This window comes from Pongo pygmaeus, chromosome 9 (assembly GCF_028885625.2).
Source record: "Pongo pygmaeus isolate AG05252 chromosome 9, NHGRI_mPonPyg2-v2.0_pri, whole genome shotgun sequence".
In the NCBI taxonomy this organism is placed as follows: domain Eukaryota; kingdom Metazoa; phylum Chordata; class Mammalia; order Primates; family Hominidae; genus Pongo; species Pongo pygmaeus.
The window spans coordinates 95,969,403-95,989,782 of NC_072382.2; the positions used below are offsets into that span (position 1 = coordinate 95,969,403).

At 40.0% G+C, this 20,380-nt stretch overlaps 1 protein-coding gene across 2 annotated transcripts; it reads left to right on the top strand.

Moving 5' to 3' along the window:
• Nucleotides 1–551: 551 nt before the first annotated feature.
• On the top strand, nucleotides 552–19,093 carry C9H11orf97 (chromosome 9 C11orf97 homolog). 2 transcript variants are annotated; one of them, XM_054438564.2, is made up of 4 exons: nucleotides 552–877; nucleotides 5,755–5,859; nucleotides 15,074–15,265; nucleotides 18,863–19,093. In XM_054438564.2, exons 1-4 carry the CDS (start codon nucleotides 643–645, stop codon nucleotides 18,865–18,867), a joined length of 537 nt encoding a protein of 178 aa, XP_054294539.2. In that variant the 5' UTR covers nucleotides 552–642; the 3' UTR covers nucleotides 18,868–19,093. The 2 variants fall into 2 exon arrangements, with proteins under 2 accessions (XP_054294539.2, XP_054294540.2); XM_054438565.2 differs by having other exon boundaries at nucleotides 15,074–15,199.
• The last annotated feature ends 1,287 nt before the right edge of the window (nucleotides 19,094–20,380 follow it).

Here is a 20,380-nt window from a genome sequence, read left to right on the forward strand (position 1 = left end):
CAAGACAAAAGCAACCTTATGCTCCAAATAAAACCCTGAATTTTTCTACTTGCTCTTCAAATTAAAATTTGCTGAATTTGATTTCATCTGTAAAGTTAGTTATTAGTTTGTTATTTTGTGAATACAAAAGAGCTTGGAAACTACAATGTGCTTAATAATAGTAATAATTCACAATGTGAAAGTTGGGAACCCTCAGTATTTACTTGTTCAATCACGTTGCGTGTGTGTAGCAGGGAGCACGACGCGACAGGCACAAGGCTGCGTGTAACCAGCGACGGTGCCTTGCACTCACCTGCACACCGGTTCCACTTCTAACTTTTCTGTTCTGGGCAGTGATCTATTCTGTCGGCTTGGGACCAGACTTCTGAGTCCACATTCCAACGGTGCCGCTTCCTAGCTATGAGGCCTCATGCAGTTTCCTTAGCTTTTTCTGAATGTTGGATTCTCTGGGAGTAGTAAAGCCTCTCTTGCCAAGCTCGTGTGAGAAATTAACAAGAAATTAACGAGAAATTAATGGAAAGTCCTTTGCTTTGGTCAATGATAATAATAACCCCAGCCTCATAACTTCAGCACCTTCTTTGGCACGCGGGTTACCTAGGGCCTCGGAAAGCCGGCTGGGGGCGGGGAGAATCGGCAGTCACTATGGCAACCCGAGACGCCTCGCATGCTGGGCTGCCTGCGACTGAGCTGAGAAGGAAACCGTGCCCGGGGCTCTCAGAAGACCGCTGCGGCATGACAGGCGAAGAGGCGGTGGTGGTGACCGCAGTGGTGGCGCCCGAGGCGGGTCGCGAAGAGGAGCAGCCTCCGCCGCCAGCAGGGCTGGGGTGTGGGGCGCGCGGGGAGCCCGGCCGCGGCCCCCTAGAGCACGGCCAGCAGTGTGAGTTCAGCTCCCGCCGCGGACGCTACGGGGAGGAGGGGCGTGGAGAACGAGTGACAGGGCAATTGGGGGAAACCGCAGTGGGACTGGCTGAGAAGGTTTGGGGCAGGGGAGATGGAGCTGCTGCTTTTGGCAGAGCCAGAGATGATGACACTGTGGCAGAAAGCATAGGTTCATCTTTCCAAGCCCTCCTTCCCGATAGCCTGCCTGAATTCAGGGTCTGGGCATCAGCTCCAATTTAATCTGTAGTGGCGTTATTCTGAAAGGAATTAACACACACACACATTTATATGTATACCATTTTATACACACATTTGTATATGTATATGTGTGTGTATGTATGTATGCGTACACACCCTTAGAAACACGCAGCTCATTTTGCCAGTTATTTCATTTTACAGATGAGGAAACTGAGATCTAGACCAGAGGAAAGAGACTTGCCACAGCCAGTCAGTGCAGGCGAAATACTAAAATCACTTTTAACTTCCATCTCTTGGACTCTCAGTCTACAATTACCCAATCCTTTTAGAATCTCATAATTATGGGCCACATTTTAACGCACTGTTCTTTGCTCTCTGCCCTGCCAAACACACAATATTCAAATAGGTAAAGACAGTTCTGGCCAACAGCCATAATGGAAGTGGTTGTAATTTGAGTCCTAGCCAGGTCGTTATTCACCCATACTGTTTCATGGATTAACAGATATTTCACAGCCTCTTGCACCCCCAGGTCTCCAGTAGGTGCTAAGGAATGATGGTTAGAATAATAAGCCAGAGGAACAGAGTAGTTTCCAGCCCTCCTGCAGCACCTCCTTGATTGCATCTCTGGAGAGCAGACGGGGGTTCTCCAAGATTCCTCTGCGCTGGGGGGCCCCAGGAGGGAGGGTTGGGCTGAAGCACCTCTGTACTTGTGCTTGGTGGACCACACACTGTCCTCCCCAGAGACCTCATTAAAAAGTTACAGAACTACTGCCTCCTGGTGAAAGGGGCCTCTTCCCTGGGCATCAGCTCCAGTATGACTATGAAATGTCATACCTTTTGTTATTATCAGCAGCATGCAGAGGCCTTGCTTAGAGCACATAAATTCAGTATACTTGGGTAATGGAGTTTCTTTGCTCCTACTTAAAATTATTATGATTATTATTATTTTTAGACAGCTCTGTTGCCAGGCTGGAATGCAGTGGCATGATCTGGGCTCACTGCAACTCAACCTGGGTTCAAGCAATTCTCATGCGTCAACCTCCTGAGTAGCTGAGATTACAGGCACACACCACCATGCCCGGCTAATGTTTTCGCATTTTTAGTAGAGACAGGGTATCGCCATGTTGGTCAGGCTGGTCTTCAACTCCTGGCCTCAAGTGATCCACTCACCTCAGCCTCCCAAAGTGCTGGGATTACAGGCATGAGCCACCGCACCCGGCCTCCTACTTCAGATTCTATCAGGAAACTTCTCCATTAAAGATGCTAGTATCTAAGTTTCTTTAGTCCTGTGGCTCTAGGAGTAACAGGTGGGATTAACATTCACTCATCAGTTTAACATATATTGAGTCTTTACTACATGCCAAGCATTGCACAAGTTTCAGGAAAAGAACTAATGACTTAAGGCAGGTGTCCAAACTTTCACAAGCTCACAAAGTTGGGGTGGGAAAATGAAAGAGTTCCTGCCTCAGCCTCCCTCAGAACCTCCTTTTAGGGCCTCACCCTAAGTAGAGACAGGCTGTTCACACAAGCACAAAGTACGCAGTCAATGTTTCAAATGTCTGTAATTATTGGAAAAGTCTTCAGTTTCTTTACAGTTTCTATTCCCTAATCACAGGCCTGCTCTCAAACACGAAGTGGGGTTGTTTGCCATGTAAACATCCTTGAATTATATTAAGGCAGCTCTTTGAGCACCAACCAAATCTTTCATAGACTTAATGTCACCTTTATTTTTTATTTATTTTATTTTTGCCTTTTTTTTTTTTTTTTTTTTTTTTTTTTAGACCGAGTCTCACTCTGTTGCCCAGGCTGGAGTACAGTGGCGCGATCTCGGCTCATCGCAACTTCCCTTTCCCGAGTTCAAGCAATTCTTTGGCCTCAGCCTTCCAGGTTGCTGGGACCACAGGCACACACCATCATGCCTGGCTAATTTTTGTATTTTTAGTAGAGATGGGGTTTCACCATGTTGGTCAGGCTGGTCTTGGACTCCTGACCTCAAGTAATCTGCCCACCTTAGCCTCCCAAAATGTTGGGATTACAGGTGTGAGCCACCGTGCCTGGCCAATGTCACCTTTAAGATCACTTGTAGTGCTCTAACCTGGCTGGCTGGCCACTTCTTCCAACAATCTCCAGTGTATCATATCACTGAAACCTATATTCTAGGTATGAACAAATTATTAGTAGAGTGCGGTGGATCTATAACTATGGGTTGTAATAAACTATACATAATTTTTAATAACCCTAGGAGCTTGGGAGACTCAGGTAGGTGTGGCTTCTCATTTTCATGATTTTAGTTTTATGACTTAAGGAAGCTACTTTCTCAACTATAAAACAGGAATAATTATACTTGCCCATAGGTCATTGTGAGAAAGAGAAATAATAATATATATAAGATGCAATTGTTATTAGCTCTCAGCAAAAAAACAAAAAACAACAACAAAAAAACCCCCAAAAACCTGGAATAATATTGTGTCAAAAGAAATTCTGGAATAATACTGTTCTTAGTCATCCTTCTCAGTGATCACAGCTTCTCATCATCTATACACACAAGACATCTATCGACCAATCCACTCAAAATACTGGTAAAGATCAACATCAAACTGCTATGGTAGAGTTTGTAGAATTTTCTTTCTCTCTCTCTTTCCCTTCCTTCTTTCTTTTTTTAATTTGCTTTCCCTTCCTTTCCTTTCCCTTTCTCCTTTTCTTTCCTTTTTCCTTTCCTCTTTCCTTTCCCCTTTCCTTTCTTTTGTCCTTTCTCCTTTCCTTCCCTTTTTCCTTTCCTCTCCTCTCCTTTCCTTCCTAGCCAAGTTTGTGAAAACTTTTTCTGCCTGAAAGTTCTCCCTCCTCTCCCCTCCTTTCCTTTCTTCTTCTGAGCAGGAGATATTTGCCCGTACTAGCTCCTTAGTACTCTCCCAATTACCACAATTCTTCAAATCACCTTTAGTGATTTCTTCTGTACATTTTCCTAGCACCAGGGCTGAAATTTTTCAGGAGACCTGAACTGAGAGCAGTTGGTCTTTTCCTTTCTGTTGTTCTGTTATAGGCTTAGTTTTCTTCCTAGCCAAGTTTGTGAACCCTTTTTCTGCCTGAAGATCATGATTTAACAGATTAAACCAAAGTTAGGCTTCAGTAATGCTGATCCCATATTTTATTCATATGACTTCCAACTTTGGGGATACAAGAATGAGACCCTGAAAGTATGTAATTCTAACTTTTTCATGTCTGAGGGTGTGTCTGGGTCTTCATGACCAGGAGTGACCTGGGATCACTGCCGGAAGCAGCAGGTCTCTTGCCCCATTTGTGCCAGTCTGCATCCCCGTCAAATTGACTCACTTGTGTTGTTTATTGATTAGTCTGGAAAAGATGAGATACCTGCCCATATATATGTGAGTTTAAAATCAAGTCATAAACAACTAAAGTATTTGGTTGTTTAGGTTTTCATTGGTTCCTTGAATTGAGCTTTTGGGTACTGAGATTAGAACTATCGGTTCACTGACATTCACAGTGACTGTATAACTGCATTGACAGAAACGCACACAGTCTTTAGTTAGAGCTCCAATTTATTAGTGCTTAGTTCTAACTGAACACACATTTGTTGAGCATTTATTATTATGCCAAGCTCTGTTCTAAGACTCTGATGAACTGAAGAGACAACATCCCTGCCCTCATGGGGTTTGTGATCTGGTAAAGAAGATATATATTAAATGAATAGCTACACAAATAATTGTGTATAAAAAATGAAGCTGTATCCAAATTGCAATAAGTAAAATGAAAGAATAAAGGAGGGTGCCATGATAAAAAGTCATTTCCAGATTGTGGAGTAAGGGAAAGTTTTCCTAAAAAACTAATGTTTAAGCCAAGACCTAAAATTTGAGTAGAAGTTACATAGGCAAAACCAGGAGAAAGGCAGCTCAGGTAGCAAAAACAGCATGTGCAAAGGTAGGAATGAACAGAAGGGCCATGTGGCTGGAGCTCAGAGAGCAAGAGAGAGAGGCTGACAGGAGAGACTGGGGATATGGGTAGGCCCAATAGCACAGAGCTCTTTTGTTTCTCTGGAGTTCTGACATCTGGGCTGAGCAGAAGAAATGTAGCTACAGTGTTTCTAACAAACAATTCAGTCCTTGACTGTAGTAGTCATGTCCTATAGGTCCAGATTTAAAGGCCAGGGAAAAGTACTATCTCCATAAGTGATTCACTACTACAATTCAGTTTCAATCTTTTAAAATGACGATTTTAAAATGCTGAGATTTTGTTCTCTCTTCTGTACCTGGATTGCAAGCTCTATACACACATCTGTCTTATTCATTGCTCTGTCTTCAGCCCCTAGCCAAATGCCTGTCACAGAGTAGGTCTTTAATAAGAGTTCATTGAATAAATGAGTGCAAGTTTTCTTGAAGCTAATGAGAAAACTTTATCTATTTCTTCATAACACCTAAAAGAGGTACCTGAAACTTACCCTGCAAGTTCAGGAATTACATGAAAACGTGAAGTCCCAAAAGAACCTAAACTAAAGTTTCCATGGAAGAGATCTTTCCAAGATAGAGCCTTCAGGGCAAATTGTCTGATATTTGTATGGAATAACATGTCTTCTTTTAAAAAAATTGTTATCATGTAGATATAATGGCTAGAAGATTGGGCAGAATTTATACTAAGTAATTGATTTTGTTAATGCCTTTATAGGGAAGAAATTTTTATATTGTGAGCCACATAAGAGAATTAAGGAAGTACTGGAAGAAGAACTTTATATTAAGAGAGATGAATGCCACATTAAAAATCCAGTTGCAGGTAATCTCAGTGACAAATGAAGTATGTTTGTGAAATGAATATGAAATTGCCTACTCGATAACAGTATTTTATTATAAAACCATACTATTGAAATAAAAATAAGTTTTTGGAAAGTTCTTGAACTAGTTTATAATTAATTTGCTTATGTCCAAATAAACCTTCATATCTAGAAAAAAAAAATGGGCTGGGCACGGTGGCTCACACCTGTAATCCCAGCACTTTGAGAGGCCAAGGTGGATGGATCACGAGGTCAGGAGATTGAGACCATCCTGGCTAACACGGTGAAAACCCGTCTCAACTAAAAACACAAAAAATTAGCCGGGCATTTTTTTTGTCCCAGCTACTCGGGAGGCTGAGGCAGGAGAATGGCGTGAACTGGAAGGCGGAGCTTGCAGTAAGCCAAGATGGTGCCACTGTACTCCAGCCTGGGTGACAGAGCGAGACTCCATATCAGGAAAAAAAAAAAAAAGAGCTAGATATCAATATGTACTTTGCTGTCCCACTTTCTTGGTGGAGTTATTTCTATTTAATGACATGTACAATTTTTTCCAACTGCCTGAAAAACACAATAATATCTTTAATCTTTATCAATATAGGTATGACAAGTAACAGTGGTTTCCAAACTTTAGATTTACATCAGAATTACCTGGGAGCTTGTTAAAAGCAGATTGCTGAGCCCCACCCCTAGCATATCTGGCACAGTACGTCTGCAGTGGAGCCCAAGAATTTGGATTTCTACGAAGTTCCCAGGTGATATTGATGCTGCTGGTCCAGTACCCGACTTTGCAAATCACTGACTCAGCAGAACCTAAGTCATTTACATGGTCAGATCATCCAAGGATTTCATCCCATAGAGGATCTGAGCATTGATAGCTCTTATTGATGGTTCATGTGTGAAAGAGATGCTCTAGGAGCCCCAGAATCCCAGATGTTAGTTTGAAACTGCTGGTGCCCTTCATTTTCATGGTTCCTTCTCAACGATTATTAGATGCATATTTCATGCTCTCCAAAACATCAGATTTTTATTGTGACACTCTTGGGTATCAGCAGTTGCTAGAAGAAATAACAAAACTATTACATAGACTCCTTCATTTGTGGAGAATTGTTGGTCAACCTGCAAGTGAGGTCTAAATTCACTAAGGATTCCTAAGAGAGAGGCTGCAGGCCCAGAAGTCCATCATTTCAGATTACATGATGTATGTTGTGCCCACTTCACTTTTTTTTTTTTTTTTTTTTGGATGGAGTCTCGCTCTGTCACCCAGGCTGGAGTGCAGTGACACGATCTCTGCTCACTGCAGCCTCTGCCTCCTGGGTTCAAGCGATTCTTCTGCCTCAGCCTCCTGAGTAGCTGGGATTACAGGCACACACCACCATGGCCCAGGTAATTTTTGTATTTTTAGTGGAGATGGGGTTTCACCATGTTGATCAGGTTGGTCTTGAACTCCTGCCCTCGTGATCTGCCCGCCTCGGCCTCCCAATGTGCTGGGATTACAGGCATGAGCCGCCACGGCTGGCCCCACTTTACATTTCTAAAGCAGACATAGAAACTCCTTTGGGTCTTCTTGTATGACCCATTCTTATAAAAGGAGAGACCAATAAAATGGTGAAATTTGCTCCCATAATATCTTCAAGTAAAGTTTTAAACTCTATTTTTAACTTAATGAATGGATGCAGAATAACCTACTGCATTTCAGCTGGGAAGCCCAGCCTACATGTACTATTTTCCTGATGTTTAACATTTTTTTCTAAGTCTATACTGTTATATTCTGGATTTATCTTCATTGTTTTAAAAATCTACATAAAAGCTAGTTTATACACTAGCTGTATGTTGTATTATTCTTATTGGATACATTAGATTGTGAGACAGTCTGAGTGAATGGGATGTATCATTTGGTTTATAAAAATTCATTTTCCTAAGCAATCTTTTCAAATATCCTTTATATAAAATGAAGACTGTCTGGGCTGCTTTTTAAAATAACATCCACTAGAGGTCGCACAGAGGTACTATTTTAGCCTAGAAAAATCTTTCAATGCTGAGAATAGATTCTATAAATTTGGGTTTTAAAATGATCTACTTACGGGAAATCCTGCTCTTTTTAAAATATATATCATGGCTAGAAGCCACATACCATTGGCCAGAACAGGGAATTAGCATCTAGAGAGGGTGCCACACTCTTCCAGCTCAGCCTCAGAGCCTAGAGGCCAGCCACTGGACCTTTGCTTCTAATTCAGTTTGCAGTGACCCCTCCTTTATATATCTGATGACAGCCATGGTTTCTTTTCCTGGAAGACACAGCTTGTCACATACATGCAGAATTCTGTATAAAACTTTTAGAGAATTGTGTGGTTCCTATAGCTGCTATTTTTAAAGTACATGTTAACCATTTTCTCCTCCCCTTTACTTCTCCTTTGCTACTTCACCTATTCTAATTAGGCATTTGTTCCCGTGAGTCCAGGGAAACTGTTCTTTCCAAGATTGCAAATGGCCTTCCTTTTGAAGGTCAAATCCAATGATCCCTCCAACAAACTCAACCTCTCTGTAACATCTGATGTAGTTGCTTCCTCCTTCCCTCTAAAAACACTTCCTTAGCTTGGCCTGTAGGTCACAATGCTCCAATTTCCTGGTTTTGCTCCTACCTCTTTAGCTATTCTTTCTCCATCTTCTTTGCTGGCCCTCCTTCCTCCTAGCCTGTATAATTTAGAGGCTCAGTCACAGGCTCTTTTCTCTACCTATCCTCACACCGTGGGAGATCTAGCCCTATTGGGCTAATGACTCCAGCATTTTTTATTTCTACCCTATACTTTTCCCCTTAAATCCTAAAACCTACTTGATTCTCCACTTGGATGTCGAATAGGCCTCTCAACCTTAAGATGTCCAGAACCGAAGTCTTATTCTCTATTTCCAGGCTTTTAAAAAACCCATAGGTCTTTCCCATATCATGAGATGGTACCACCAAACACCTAGAAGTCAAGTCCTCAAACTCCATATCCAGTCTATCAGCCAATCCTGTTGAATTCAGTATATATCCTAAATCCCCCACCAGCACCGTTGCCAAGCCCCTGTCACCTTTTTGCAGGCCTGGCAATAGCATCCTATAACAGCCTCTGCTACTGCCCCTGCTACTGTTAATTCTCTAAACTGAAACCAGAGGGATCTTTTACAAACATAAATCGTTACATGTCACCTCCATACTTAAAGCTCTGATGGCTTTTTATTATTCTGAGACTAGATTTCATGCTCCTATGGCCAGCTCACCTCTCTGATCTCATCTCTTATACTTTCCCACTCCACTTTAATCACACAGGCTTTCTTGACATTCTGGAACGTGCCAAATCCATTTTCACCCCTCAGGACATTTAAAGGTCACCCAGACATTCAGATATCTTCCTCTCTCTTCATTCAGGCTTCAATTGAATATGCCATCTTCTCAGAGAGGCCTTTCCGCTCCACCAGGTCAAAATAGAAATTGTCCTCCAGGTCACCTTCTAATCCCTATACTGCTTTCTTCTTTCTCCTGTTTTCTATTGCTACCTGAAATTTTATGCAGACAGTCCCCAACTTATCGTGGTTCAACTTATGATTTTTCAATGTGATGGTGTGAAAGTGATACATGTCAGTAGGAACCCTACTTCAAATTTTGAATGTTGCTCTTTTCCTGGGCTAGCGATATGCCTTATGATTCTCCTTTGCAATGCTGGGCAGTGGCCATGAGCCACAGCTTCTAGTTAGCCATTCTAATGTAAGTGTTCTGAGCAACTACATCAGATGTTTAAGGTAGGCTAGGCCAAGCTGTGATGTTTGGCAGGTTAGGTGTATGAAATGCATTTACTACTTGGAATTTTTTTTCAACTTATGATAGGTTTTTCAGGATGTAACTCCATCGTAAGTCGAGGAGGATCCGTATTTCTTTACATACTTCTTTATTGGCTATCTCTCCCACTAGAACACAAGCTATCTGAGGATAGGGGCTTAATTTTGCTTACCCCAAATTCTCACAAAGCTATATGATACTGATATTCTGATCCCTATCCCTAACAGATTACGCAGAATCTGTTTATCTGCGTAAACAGATTCTGAGAGGTTTTTAACTTGCCCAAGGTTATGCATTAAGTAGCAGAACCAGATCCAAATTCAGATCTGACCCCCAATCCCATTGACTTTCTACTCACTGTGGTGTCTCTGGTGACACGTTATGGCTAAATGCAGTGGATACTGTTCTGCCTCTAGGTGGCTAGAGCTTTCTGCAACATCTGACATAGTCGATGGCTCTCTCCTTCAACCTTGTTCCTTTCTGAAATTCCATGATACTTAACTGTCCTGGTTCCCCCTCTACTTCTTTCTCATCCTCTGTTAAGCACTCTTTTTATTCACTACATTCTCCGAATCTTGATGTTTATCGGAGTGTTTCCCACAGTCTTGTAATCTTGTTCCATTAGCTTTCCTATGGGATTTTCTCATACTTTTCCTTACAGCCTCTCTAGGATGCCTCTGAAATGTGTTTCTGCAGGCTAAACTTCTTTTCCTGGATGTCCCGTGAGTTATGACTCATGCCCAACATGAGCTGGGTTTGTTTGAATTTTAAGACAATCAACTCCACATACTGTCACAACAAAGTAATTGATTATTGAAGGTGAGATTTCAGTAAGAGTCCAGATTGGATTTTCCTTAACCATAGATAAAATACTGCAATACTGGGCTATGTAGCAAAGCATAGACGAACTTATTGAAGAGTCTATTAAGAGGGCGATCTGTCCTGGAGGTAAACAACTTAAATTATAGCACATTTTATTTTTGAATGAGTTGACAGTGACAATTATGGAAGTACCCAGAAGCTGTGGGGTCATTTCTGTGCTTTTCTCCTCTCCTTTGGCTGAATGAAATTGGTAAAAAATCAAAAGATTCAGAAGTTGAGTTTTATGGATGTTGAATAGAATGAACATTATATTTCTTTTGGGATACTGTTGGTTGCATAGCTAGCGGGACTCAGGAGAAAGAGTTGTTCAGACTGGGGCTCTTATCTGAATGAACTGTCCTACTTGTTCTTGTGGTCATATTGTGACTACAGTTAATAAGGGCTGTGAAGACACTGAAATGGACAAGGTGTCTCACGTGGTTGTTACTTTGCACTCTATACTTGGGTCTAGGGAATGCCATCAGTGACAATAGAAATAATGGGCTGACAGGCCTCTTGTCCTCCCTTCTGTGGACTTTTGATTCCTTGTAGGCTCCTAATGTGTTGATACATGGGCTGAGTTAGAAGCACTGGATGCTGGGTTGAGAGATAGGGATGTCTTTTTATATGATGATGTTGATGTTGGGAATTATGGTGATAATAATAGTAATAATGGTTATCATTTGCAGAGTTTCTTCTGCACGTGATAAATTTTTTGCAAATAATCTCTTTTAATTCTTGCAATAACCCAGTGAGATATATGCTCTTTTAATTCACATTTTGAAGAACTTGAAGCTGAGGCGCAGGGGGATGCAGTGACTTGTCCAATGTCACACTGATACCTGGATGCAGGTTTGTCAGAAGCTGATGTTGTTGCTCTTAGCCATTGGGTTCTTCTATCTCTAAAACATAAGATTATGCCTTCGGAGAAAAGCAGAGATTTGAAATTGATTTAGTAGCAAATAGTGTTCTATTCAGTTAAAAAAAAAGAAATGTTGCTAGTTTTCTGTAGGTTCAGTTTCAGTTTAGCCTCCAGGTTCAAATTTGAGGTAAAAACAGGTTTCAGAGGCTTTCCACATTCCTATCGGATAAGGGCAAAGAACTTGTGTCTACTTGAAAAGGTTAACCTCATCCTGAAAAAAAAAAAAAAAAGGAGTGTAGTTTTCTCATCAGATCTTTTAATCAGATAAAATGGAATTTGGGCAACTTATAGAACTTTCTGGATAAGGAAGAATTTAGCTAATGTCCATCATTCATGTATTCTCAGTGATTTCCTGAAGATTTTCCTTTCTTTACAAGTTTTCAAAAAGAAAAATATAGAATTGGCTGAGCTCAGTAGCTCATGCCTGTAATCCCAACACTTTGGGAGGACAAGGCGGGCCAATCACATGAGGTCAGGAATTCAAAAGCAGCCCAGGCAACATGGTGAAACCTCGTCTCTATTAAAAATACAAAAATTAGCCAGGTGTGGTAGTGTGCACCTGTAGTCCCAGCTACTCTTGAGGCTGAGGCAGGAGAATTGCTTGAACCCAGGAGGCGAATGTTGCAGTGAGCCGAGATCTCACCACTGCACTTCAGCTTGGACGACGGAGCAAGACTCCGTCTCAAGAAAAAAGGAAAAAAAAAAGAAAGAAAAGAAAAATGTAGGCTTATGAGACATTCATTATGGAACTAGTGCATTTATTGTATTGTTTATTTTAAAACTATTTCTGCATTTCTATTCTATAAAGGACTTTGCAGAAATAAAGTGATGTATTAATTTAATGTTTTCAAGTTGCAAGGGCTTTTGTATTTTTCTGGCTAAAACCTACAGAGGTTATAGTAGTCATGAAAAAATTGATTACTAAACTTATTAATTTTCCCCTTACACAACACTTCCTTTTCCAATGAATTTCGGAAGTGTATTGCCAGATACATTAATGAGTGTCTACATGTGCATTAATACATGGAAACTTAATTTTGAATCCAGTTTATTTACTACTTAAGTACAAGCTTAGAAAGTGCAAAATGTTGCCAAGCAAATGTGGATATATTTCATTATTTCATTCAATTAAAATGTTTTCTGTACCTACAATATAGGAGGAATTTACTAGACACCAAAGGCATGTCAAGACAATTATAGAGCCTAGGAATCACCAGACATAAATTAAAATTACTTATATTTTTCTTTCTCTAGTCAAACTCTGACCTTGCTTGCACAAGAGAAGTACAGACAATATGGCTCTAAACTGGCTTTTCAAGCTCCAATGTTCATTATTTACAATCCAAACAGAGCTGAAAGGAACTAAAATATTTTTAAGGTGTGAGCTTACCTTCCCTATAAGACCAGGCAGGTCCTACTGGCTAAAATTATGGGCATAAAGGCATGGTTTAGTCATTTTAAAATTCAGTATAAAAAATACACGTGTAAAGGTTTCTGAGTAGAAGGTGTTGGAGGTATGAGAAGGGAAGAGAGAAGAGGAATCTCTAGAAGATTCTGAGCCTCAAGAACAGATTTGATTCTTTTCTTCTAGCTTCTCCCCTTGTGCCTGCTGCCCTTTTCTTTTTCAGTTGAGAGGAGTCGACACTTGAAGTCTTTCTGGCTCCGTGCCCGCTTTGTCTGCCTTCCTCCTTCTGGAATGCACATGCCCTCAACTGAGGGAGTTAAGTTTCTCTTAAAAGAAGCAGCTGCCTCAGAGAGCATCCACGCTTTTTTCTAGACCCCCTTTTATCCAGTCAAATATATCACCTTCTGTAACTTCTTCACCCAAACATCACTTCACATGTATGGAGGGCTATTTTTTTTTCCCGCAACCATTATCGCTGAATATAGTAACTATTTATGCATAATCATATTTTGCTTTGAGAGTTTCTAATGCATTTCTGGGCATCTGCATTTATATTTCAGGTGTTTTTCTCTATGACATTCTTGTGATTGCATCTGAAAGAGCACGCTTCATTTAGTACAACTCTTCCATTTAATTTGATGTGATTTGTCTGCACGGTTCTGCTTCCTGATTTTATACTGCTTTCCACGTACTGGATCTTCACAAAGTGTCAACCACAAGTTCAAATCTATTTCCCTGGTCTCCTACAGGGTATCATGCGCTGGGGGTGTTGAATAAATGTCATAGGCTCCTAAATTTGAGAGTTTATTATCCAGAGGCTGGGGAGAAGCCCTTTTCTATCTCTGAACAGGATAGAAGAGGAAACTGGCTTGAATGGCAGGGGAAGATTTAGGTTAGATAGAAGGAACAGCTTAAACTTTGTAAGGTCTTAAACAGAAGGAGATTGTGCAATCTTCCTTGAAGGTCTTTGAAGAAGAGAGAAACTAATCTTGACAGATAGCTTCAGCTACTCCACTCAGGAGTGGGAAAGGAGAGGCAAGTATTGACATTCAGCTTGGCAAGTCAGCTCAATGACTGTACCTCCAGTCACGGAATCTTAGTCCATGCTTGGATAGTAAAATCATTCTCCCTGTACAAAAATAGCTATCATTTATTGAGTACCAAGCATTTTACAGCCATCTCATCTAAATCCTACAATAATCCTTCAAGTAGATATTATTATCCCTATTTCAAAAATGAGGAAATTAAGACATAGTGGGTTAAATAACTTGGTCAAAATCATGTAACTGATATATGGTAGAACTAAGATCAAAACCCAGATCTCCTCTGAACTCAGAGACTATGCTGCTAGTAATTACTTGCTATGGAATCCTTTAGAGAGGGATCAAATATCAGTGAGGATGCTAGTGGGCAGCCTTGGATCTGTGGAGAATATTTGGCATTAATATTTGCAGCGTTAGAAATGGGAAAAACAACTTATGGCAACTCACCCAAATTCACCAACTTACTAGACAGTAGACATTCACCAGATGCTTGTTTGCTGAGTCTCAAAACCTAACCAGGTGATTTTAGGATATGGAGGATAACCAAGTGCAAATCTTTGCTAAACCTTATTGAAAGGTATCAGGACCCAAGAGCTATAATTATCAATGGGAAAACATCACTTTCCAGGTATTTTGTAATAATTTTTAAAATGTAGGATCCAGTGAGTTTATTGTTGCTCTTTTTCAAGGGGAGATTAAACAGCATCTAGTTTGTGGCTTTTAGAGGATTCTTGGATCTACTGGATGAATTAACTATTGGATGAATTAATGTAGTGATTTTTGGTCCTATTATCTTTGGAAATATTTTCTCTTACTGTAGGAATTAAATCAGAATCAGATAAAGTTGACTAAATGAATTCTATTTATTAACTGTTATTTATTCCTGATCCTTCTCTGTTTTGTTATGTATGTTTCTATTCGTCTATTTATTTAGGGGCAAGTTAAATTATCTAAGAGCACTGTAGAGGTCTAATTGCATAGAGAATAGTTGAATAAATGAAACGGAATAAAAGATTAAACATATGATAAAGATTTGAGTGGTTTGATTAGTCAAACCAAATAAACCCCCACCCAAATAAATAAAAAAATCACCAATTAAATACTTTAAAAACACTGTGCTAAAAAGAGAATATGCTAATAATTATTTTCTTGCTTTAAAAAATATTGACAGTGGCCCTGGAAGGGATTTGGAGCATTAAAAGGAATCTGCCTGTGGGAGGCTTGAAGCCAGGACTGCCGAGCAGAAACAGTTTATTGCCACAAGCCAAGTACTACTCCAGGCACGGAGGACTCAGAAGTAAGACCCTGATGCCCTTGACTTCCACTGAAGCTCCTGAGGGACTTTACAGTTTACAAACCAGTGGTATATATGCTCTGTTTAAAGATCTCAATCAAAATTCAACCTTCCTTTGACTTGTTTCTCTTGGGTTGCTTTTAGTTTGGCCGTATTATATCATTATGGAACTCAAACCATAACAGTTCATCTAACCAATTTACCCCCATGGATACAACAGAAGTACATCCTCTGAGTTACACTCATGACTTTTTTCTTTACTTTCTATCTACACAAGACTTTCTAGCACAGAGTCAGCCTCTGTGAAAAGGAATCCTGCACTGTCTTTTCTTCTAGATAGAGGATCTTTGTTTCCCAGTGGAAATGAGGAAAGGAAAATGAGGGAATGAAGGAAGAACATGGCAGCCACTTTGCTTGGCTCTCTTAGTTTCACCCTATTCCAGAAATGAGGCCACCAGACTGGGCCCAGGATACTGTTGTTCCTTAGCAGACATAAACTTTGGAACAAAATATTACTCATTCCTCACTGTCATAGCCAGTGTCTGCCAGGAACATTTGTAGCAGGACGTGGGGAAGACAGAGGTCTTCATATGGAAGCACAGTGTCCAGATAATCTAGGGACATGCAGCTGGGTACATAAGTCCTCAAAATAGACCTACAATTGGGAGATTACCCTGGGTAAAAAGGGAGAAGTAGATAAAATTCAAGCTTGGGTACTCAACCAAGATATGAATCATAATAGCAATGCTATATAGCATTGCTTATTCTAGATTCTTAATATATACAATAATAGGCTGGGAGCAGTGGCTCACACCTGTAATCCCAGTACTTTAGGAGACCAAGGTGGGCAGAAACTCAGGCACAGGGAGGCGAAATAATTTACCCCGGGTCACTCAGCTAGCAAGTAGAAGAGTAGAAATTCTGGGATTTGAACCAAAGCAGCCTGTCTCCAAAGTCCATGCTTTCAACCACTAGACACTACCGCATCTCTGAGCCCACGAGCTAGGATGTCTATTGAACCTGAAGTGAGATGAGAGCTCAATAAAAGTGTCACATAGGAGTAGGGTCCCCCCCAGGAGGCCAAGGATGCAGCCTCTGGGATACGGACTCAGTAAGGGAAAAAATACAGCCACTAAGAAACTGAAACAAGAGGTTAAAAAAACAAACACAAAACTTGTTACTAAAGGGGATTCATGTAGCAAACAGGAACCAGTTAGGAAGACTTCGGTTTAATGATAATAAAGTAGTAGTAGCCACCATTTATCATGTGCCAGGCATGGCAGCAAGTGTTTTATATAGTTATGTAATCCACATGATCATATGAGTTGAGGATGATAATCTCCATTTTCTGGGTAAGAAAACTGAGGCATAGAGACACTTTACTACCTACAATCCCATGTCTAGCAGGTAGTGGAGCCAGAACTACAAACCCATGTCCATCTGGCTTCCAAGACTATGCCCTCAGTTCCAAGACTATGGCCCATCATGGCAGAGAATCTAGTCACTGTGCAACAAGCAACAGTTGTAGTGTTGCAGTTAAATAGGTACACATGCCAGGGATATGGAAACACAGGGTTTTAGGAATCTGGGAGGCAGCTACCTTCATAATCCACAAAGGTATTAGTGTCCTGAAGTAATGGTTGATTCAACCAAAGTCTGGGCCACTTGCCTATTGGAAGCTATTTTTCTCAACTTTCCACTCAATTTCTTAGGTTCCACTTATCGTAGGTAATTCCATCATTCCAAGAAAACTCACTAAGTAATTTGTTTTAAAGATGAATGGTTTTCTGCGTGCATATTATGAGACTGATTGAATAACAAATTTCCTTAGTTAAAGACATACAAGTCCATTAAATTATCCAATTTACCGATTGGGGACATATGATAAAAAATGCATGTTTCATTTTGACCATAATTGCATTCCTTTCATCCATACAATTTAAGAGACATTTCATGGCTCCCGCTTATTTTTACTCATCCACACTACATTCCTAGTAGCCCTCGGCCCTCCATTTATTTCCAGCTGGTGCCAAGCCCTTACAGTGGTCATGTTACAATATGTAACTGTTACTGACACATAGCTTAGCTTCATCTCTTTAGGTTGCCAGCTGCATTTTTGTCATATCATATGAGCTCCTACTATCTGCTGTACAATCACAATTCATCAATCTATATGTCAGACTGGTAACCAAGAATTAAACCTTTCTCATTATCAATGAAAAAAGGAAGATGCTAGGCACAGAAATATCATAGATGAACAAAATCCACAGATAATTTTCAAAAATTGTCAGTAGTAATTAATACACTATCACAAGCTCCATGAAGGCAGGGACTGTGTTTTACTCACCACTGTGTATCTGGCACTTAGCACAGTGCCTGGCACAGTAGGTGCTCAATTGCTATTAGTCATGAGAATGACCAATGAATGAATAAACCAGTAAGTATATGTTAAATGCCCCTATATATTTAGAATCTTCTTGCTGCTAACTCACATACATCCCCTGCTCCCTCTAAAGTATATAGTTTTCTTTACTTGAGACCACTAAACCAAATGCAAACAATAGAGGGAAAAGCAATGCAACCTACTCTCTTCAGTGTGTGAATCTTGAAACGTTGCATATATTTTAAATACATCTTGGAACTAACACTTTCAAAGAGAGGTCTTCTGTGGCTTACAATGAGTTTTCCAGGAACTTCTCCCATAAAATATGCTTCAGTTAGATGCTTCAGTCAAATCCCACTGTCAATTTAAACAATTCACTTGTGCTTTTCTTCTCTCTTTCCCATGAACAATGTGATCATGGTAGTTGGGACTCTTCCAACATATAATACACATCATTTAAAGTCTAAATTTAGAATTATGATCATCCAACTGTAGTTCTAAAGCATGTTTCCATTAGAGACTGTGAAGCATCTACTGCTTTCATCACACTAAGAGGTTTTATTCATTTACTTTTATCAATCCCAGCACTCTGGGAGGCCGAAGCAGGCAGATCACTTGAGGCCAGGAGTTCAAGACCAGCCTGGTCAACATGGCAAAACCCCGTCCCTACTAAAAATACAAAAATTAGCAGGCGGCATGACGCACGCTTCTAGTTCCAGCTACTCAGGAGGCTGAAGAACGAGAATCGCTTGAACCTGGGAGGCAGGGGTTGCAGTGACCCAAGATTGTGCCACTTCACTCCAGCCTGGGTGACAGAGCAAGACTGTGTTTCAAACAAACAAACAAACAAATGGTAATGGTTGATGACAAAAAACCTTTTATCGTTTCCTTCTTATTCTGTGCCACAAAACAAGCCAAAAAAGAAAAAAAAAAAAAGCATTGTCTAATCTGGTGCTAAGCTTGAATGTGCCTACAAATCACATGGTATCTCAATAAAATTCAGACTCTGATACCATAGGTCTGGGGTGGGGTCTGAGATTCTGCATTTCCATCCAGCTCCCAGGTGATGCTGATGCTGCTTGTCTGGAAACTATGCTTCAGTCGTGAGGGTTTGGAAGACTGAGTAGTGGCTTTTCTGGTTACTGGGATGACATGGGTGTGGCTCTTACATTCTGCTCAACCAAATGGGAACATTAAGTCAAATTTAGATTAAAATGGGTGACATTAAAGAGCATCTTCCCGAAGTAAAACACTTATTTTTTCACTTTTTTTTTTAACTCTAGGATAAGGTGAATTAGATTTTCCATTAAGAAGGAACCTCTTTCTGCTGATGTCTGAAGAACGGAGAAGAAACTCAAGCTTGTTTCAGGATTTAAGATGTGTGCAAAAAAATGATAGCCTGTAATTACTATTATTGGTATTAATACCTATCTATAAATTAATCCAAGGTAATGAAAGACCATTGGTAATGTTCACTAAGTAGCTGAAAACAATAAAGGAAAATAATATACTTATTTTTAGTTGTCACAGTTATAATTCATTTAGCTTCTAATTCAGTTTATTTTATTAAATATGTGAAACAATGATGAAACAAAGGCACATTTACTGAGTATTTACTTCAAGGCAAACATTATAAACCTTAACCCTTTACTATAGCATAATGTATTAGCCCATTTTTAAAAAACAGAACTAAATCCAGATACAGATAATGGTGAGTAAATGAATGACAGAAGAAAAGTCTTTGACTTAAACATTTTTATGCTAGCCTTGGTAGAGCTAATCATTTCTCTAGAACTTGTTCACTAAATAGTAAGGAGCCAGGAAATTTATGGTAAGATCTAAAAAAAAAAAAGTATTTAGGCTGGGCACTGTGGCTCACACCTGTAATCCCAGCACTTTGGAATGCCAAGGCAGGCCGATCACTTGAGGTCAGGAGTTCAAGACCAGCCTGACCAAAATGGTGAAACCCTATCTCTACTAAAAATACAAAACTTAGCCAGGCATGGTGGCACACTCTTGTAATCCCAGCTATGTGGGAGGCTGAGGCAGGAGAATCGCTTGAACCCAGCAGGCGGAGGTTGCAGTGAGCCAAGATCACACCACTGCACTCCAGCCTGAGTGAGAGTGAGACACTGTCTCAAAAAGAAAAAAAAAGTATTTAAATAATACTGCCAAGTTAAAAAGAAGAAAAAAAACTCCTTCCCTTTCCACCATTTGTCCAAGTAATATATGTGCAACATAGAAAAATTGGAAAATAAAGATACGTAAAGGAAAAAAACTCATCTGTAATTCCATTTCCAGAAAGAAATATTGAATTATGTAATGTCCCATTCATTAAAATATCATGTTAAATAATTACATAAATTCTTTATATATTTGTTCTGAACTTATTTATTACTTTTTTTAATATTTGGATTTTTCATATTTTTCATTTTATACATAACTGCTGTGATTTGTTTACACTCCCAGCCCCTACCCCTTACAAAGTTATTTTTTTCTAGTATTCTGGTTATACACTTTTCATTCTCCTTCCTCTCTAGACTCAGCTCATAAAACTTCCTTCAGTTCCCTGTTCCCAAGTTCATAATTGTTTCTAACGTAACAAATCTAGTCAACAGATTTGTTGACTGAGTATGTCCCTTCCCTTCTTAAAAATATTTGCACTATGAAACAGTCAATAATCTTGAGTCAAGATCCAAACCTTTCCAGATTTAATATAAAATTTTCCATTTAGCTACTGCCTGCTAGATGAGATCCTACATGTAAGCCAATTCCAGACACCACCTTGTTTATGGAAATTT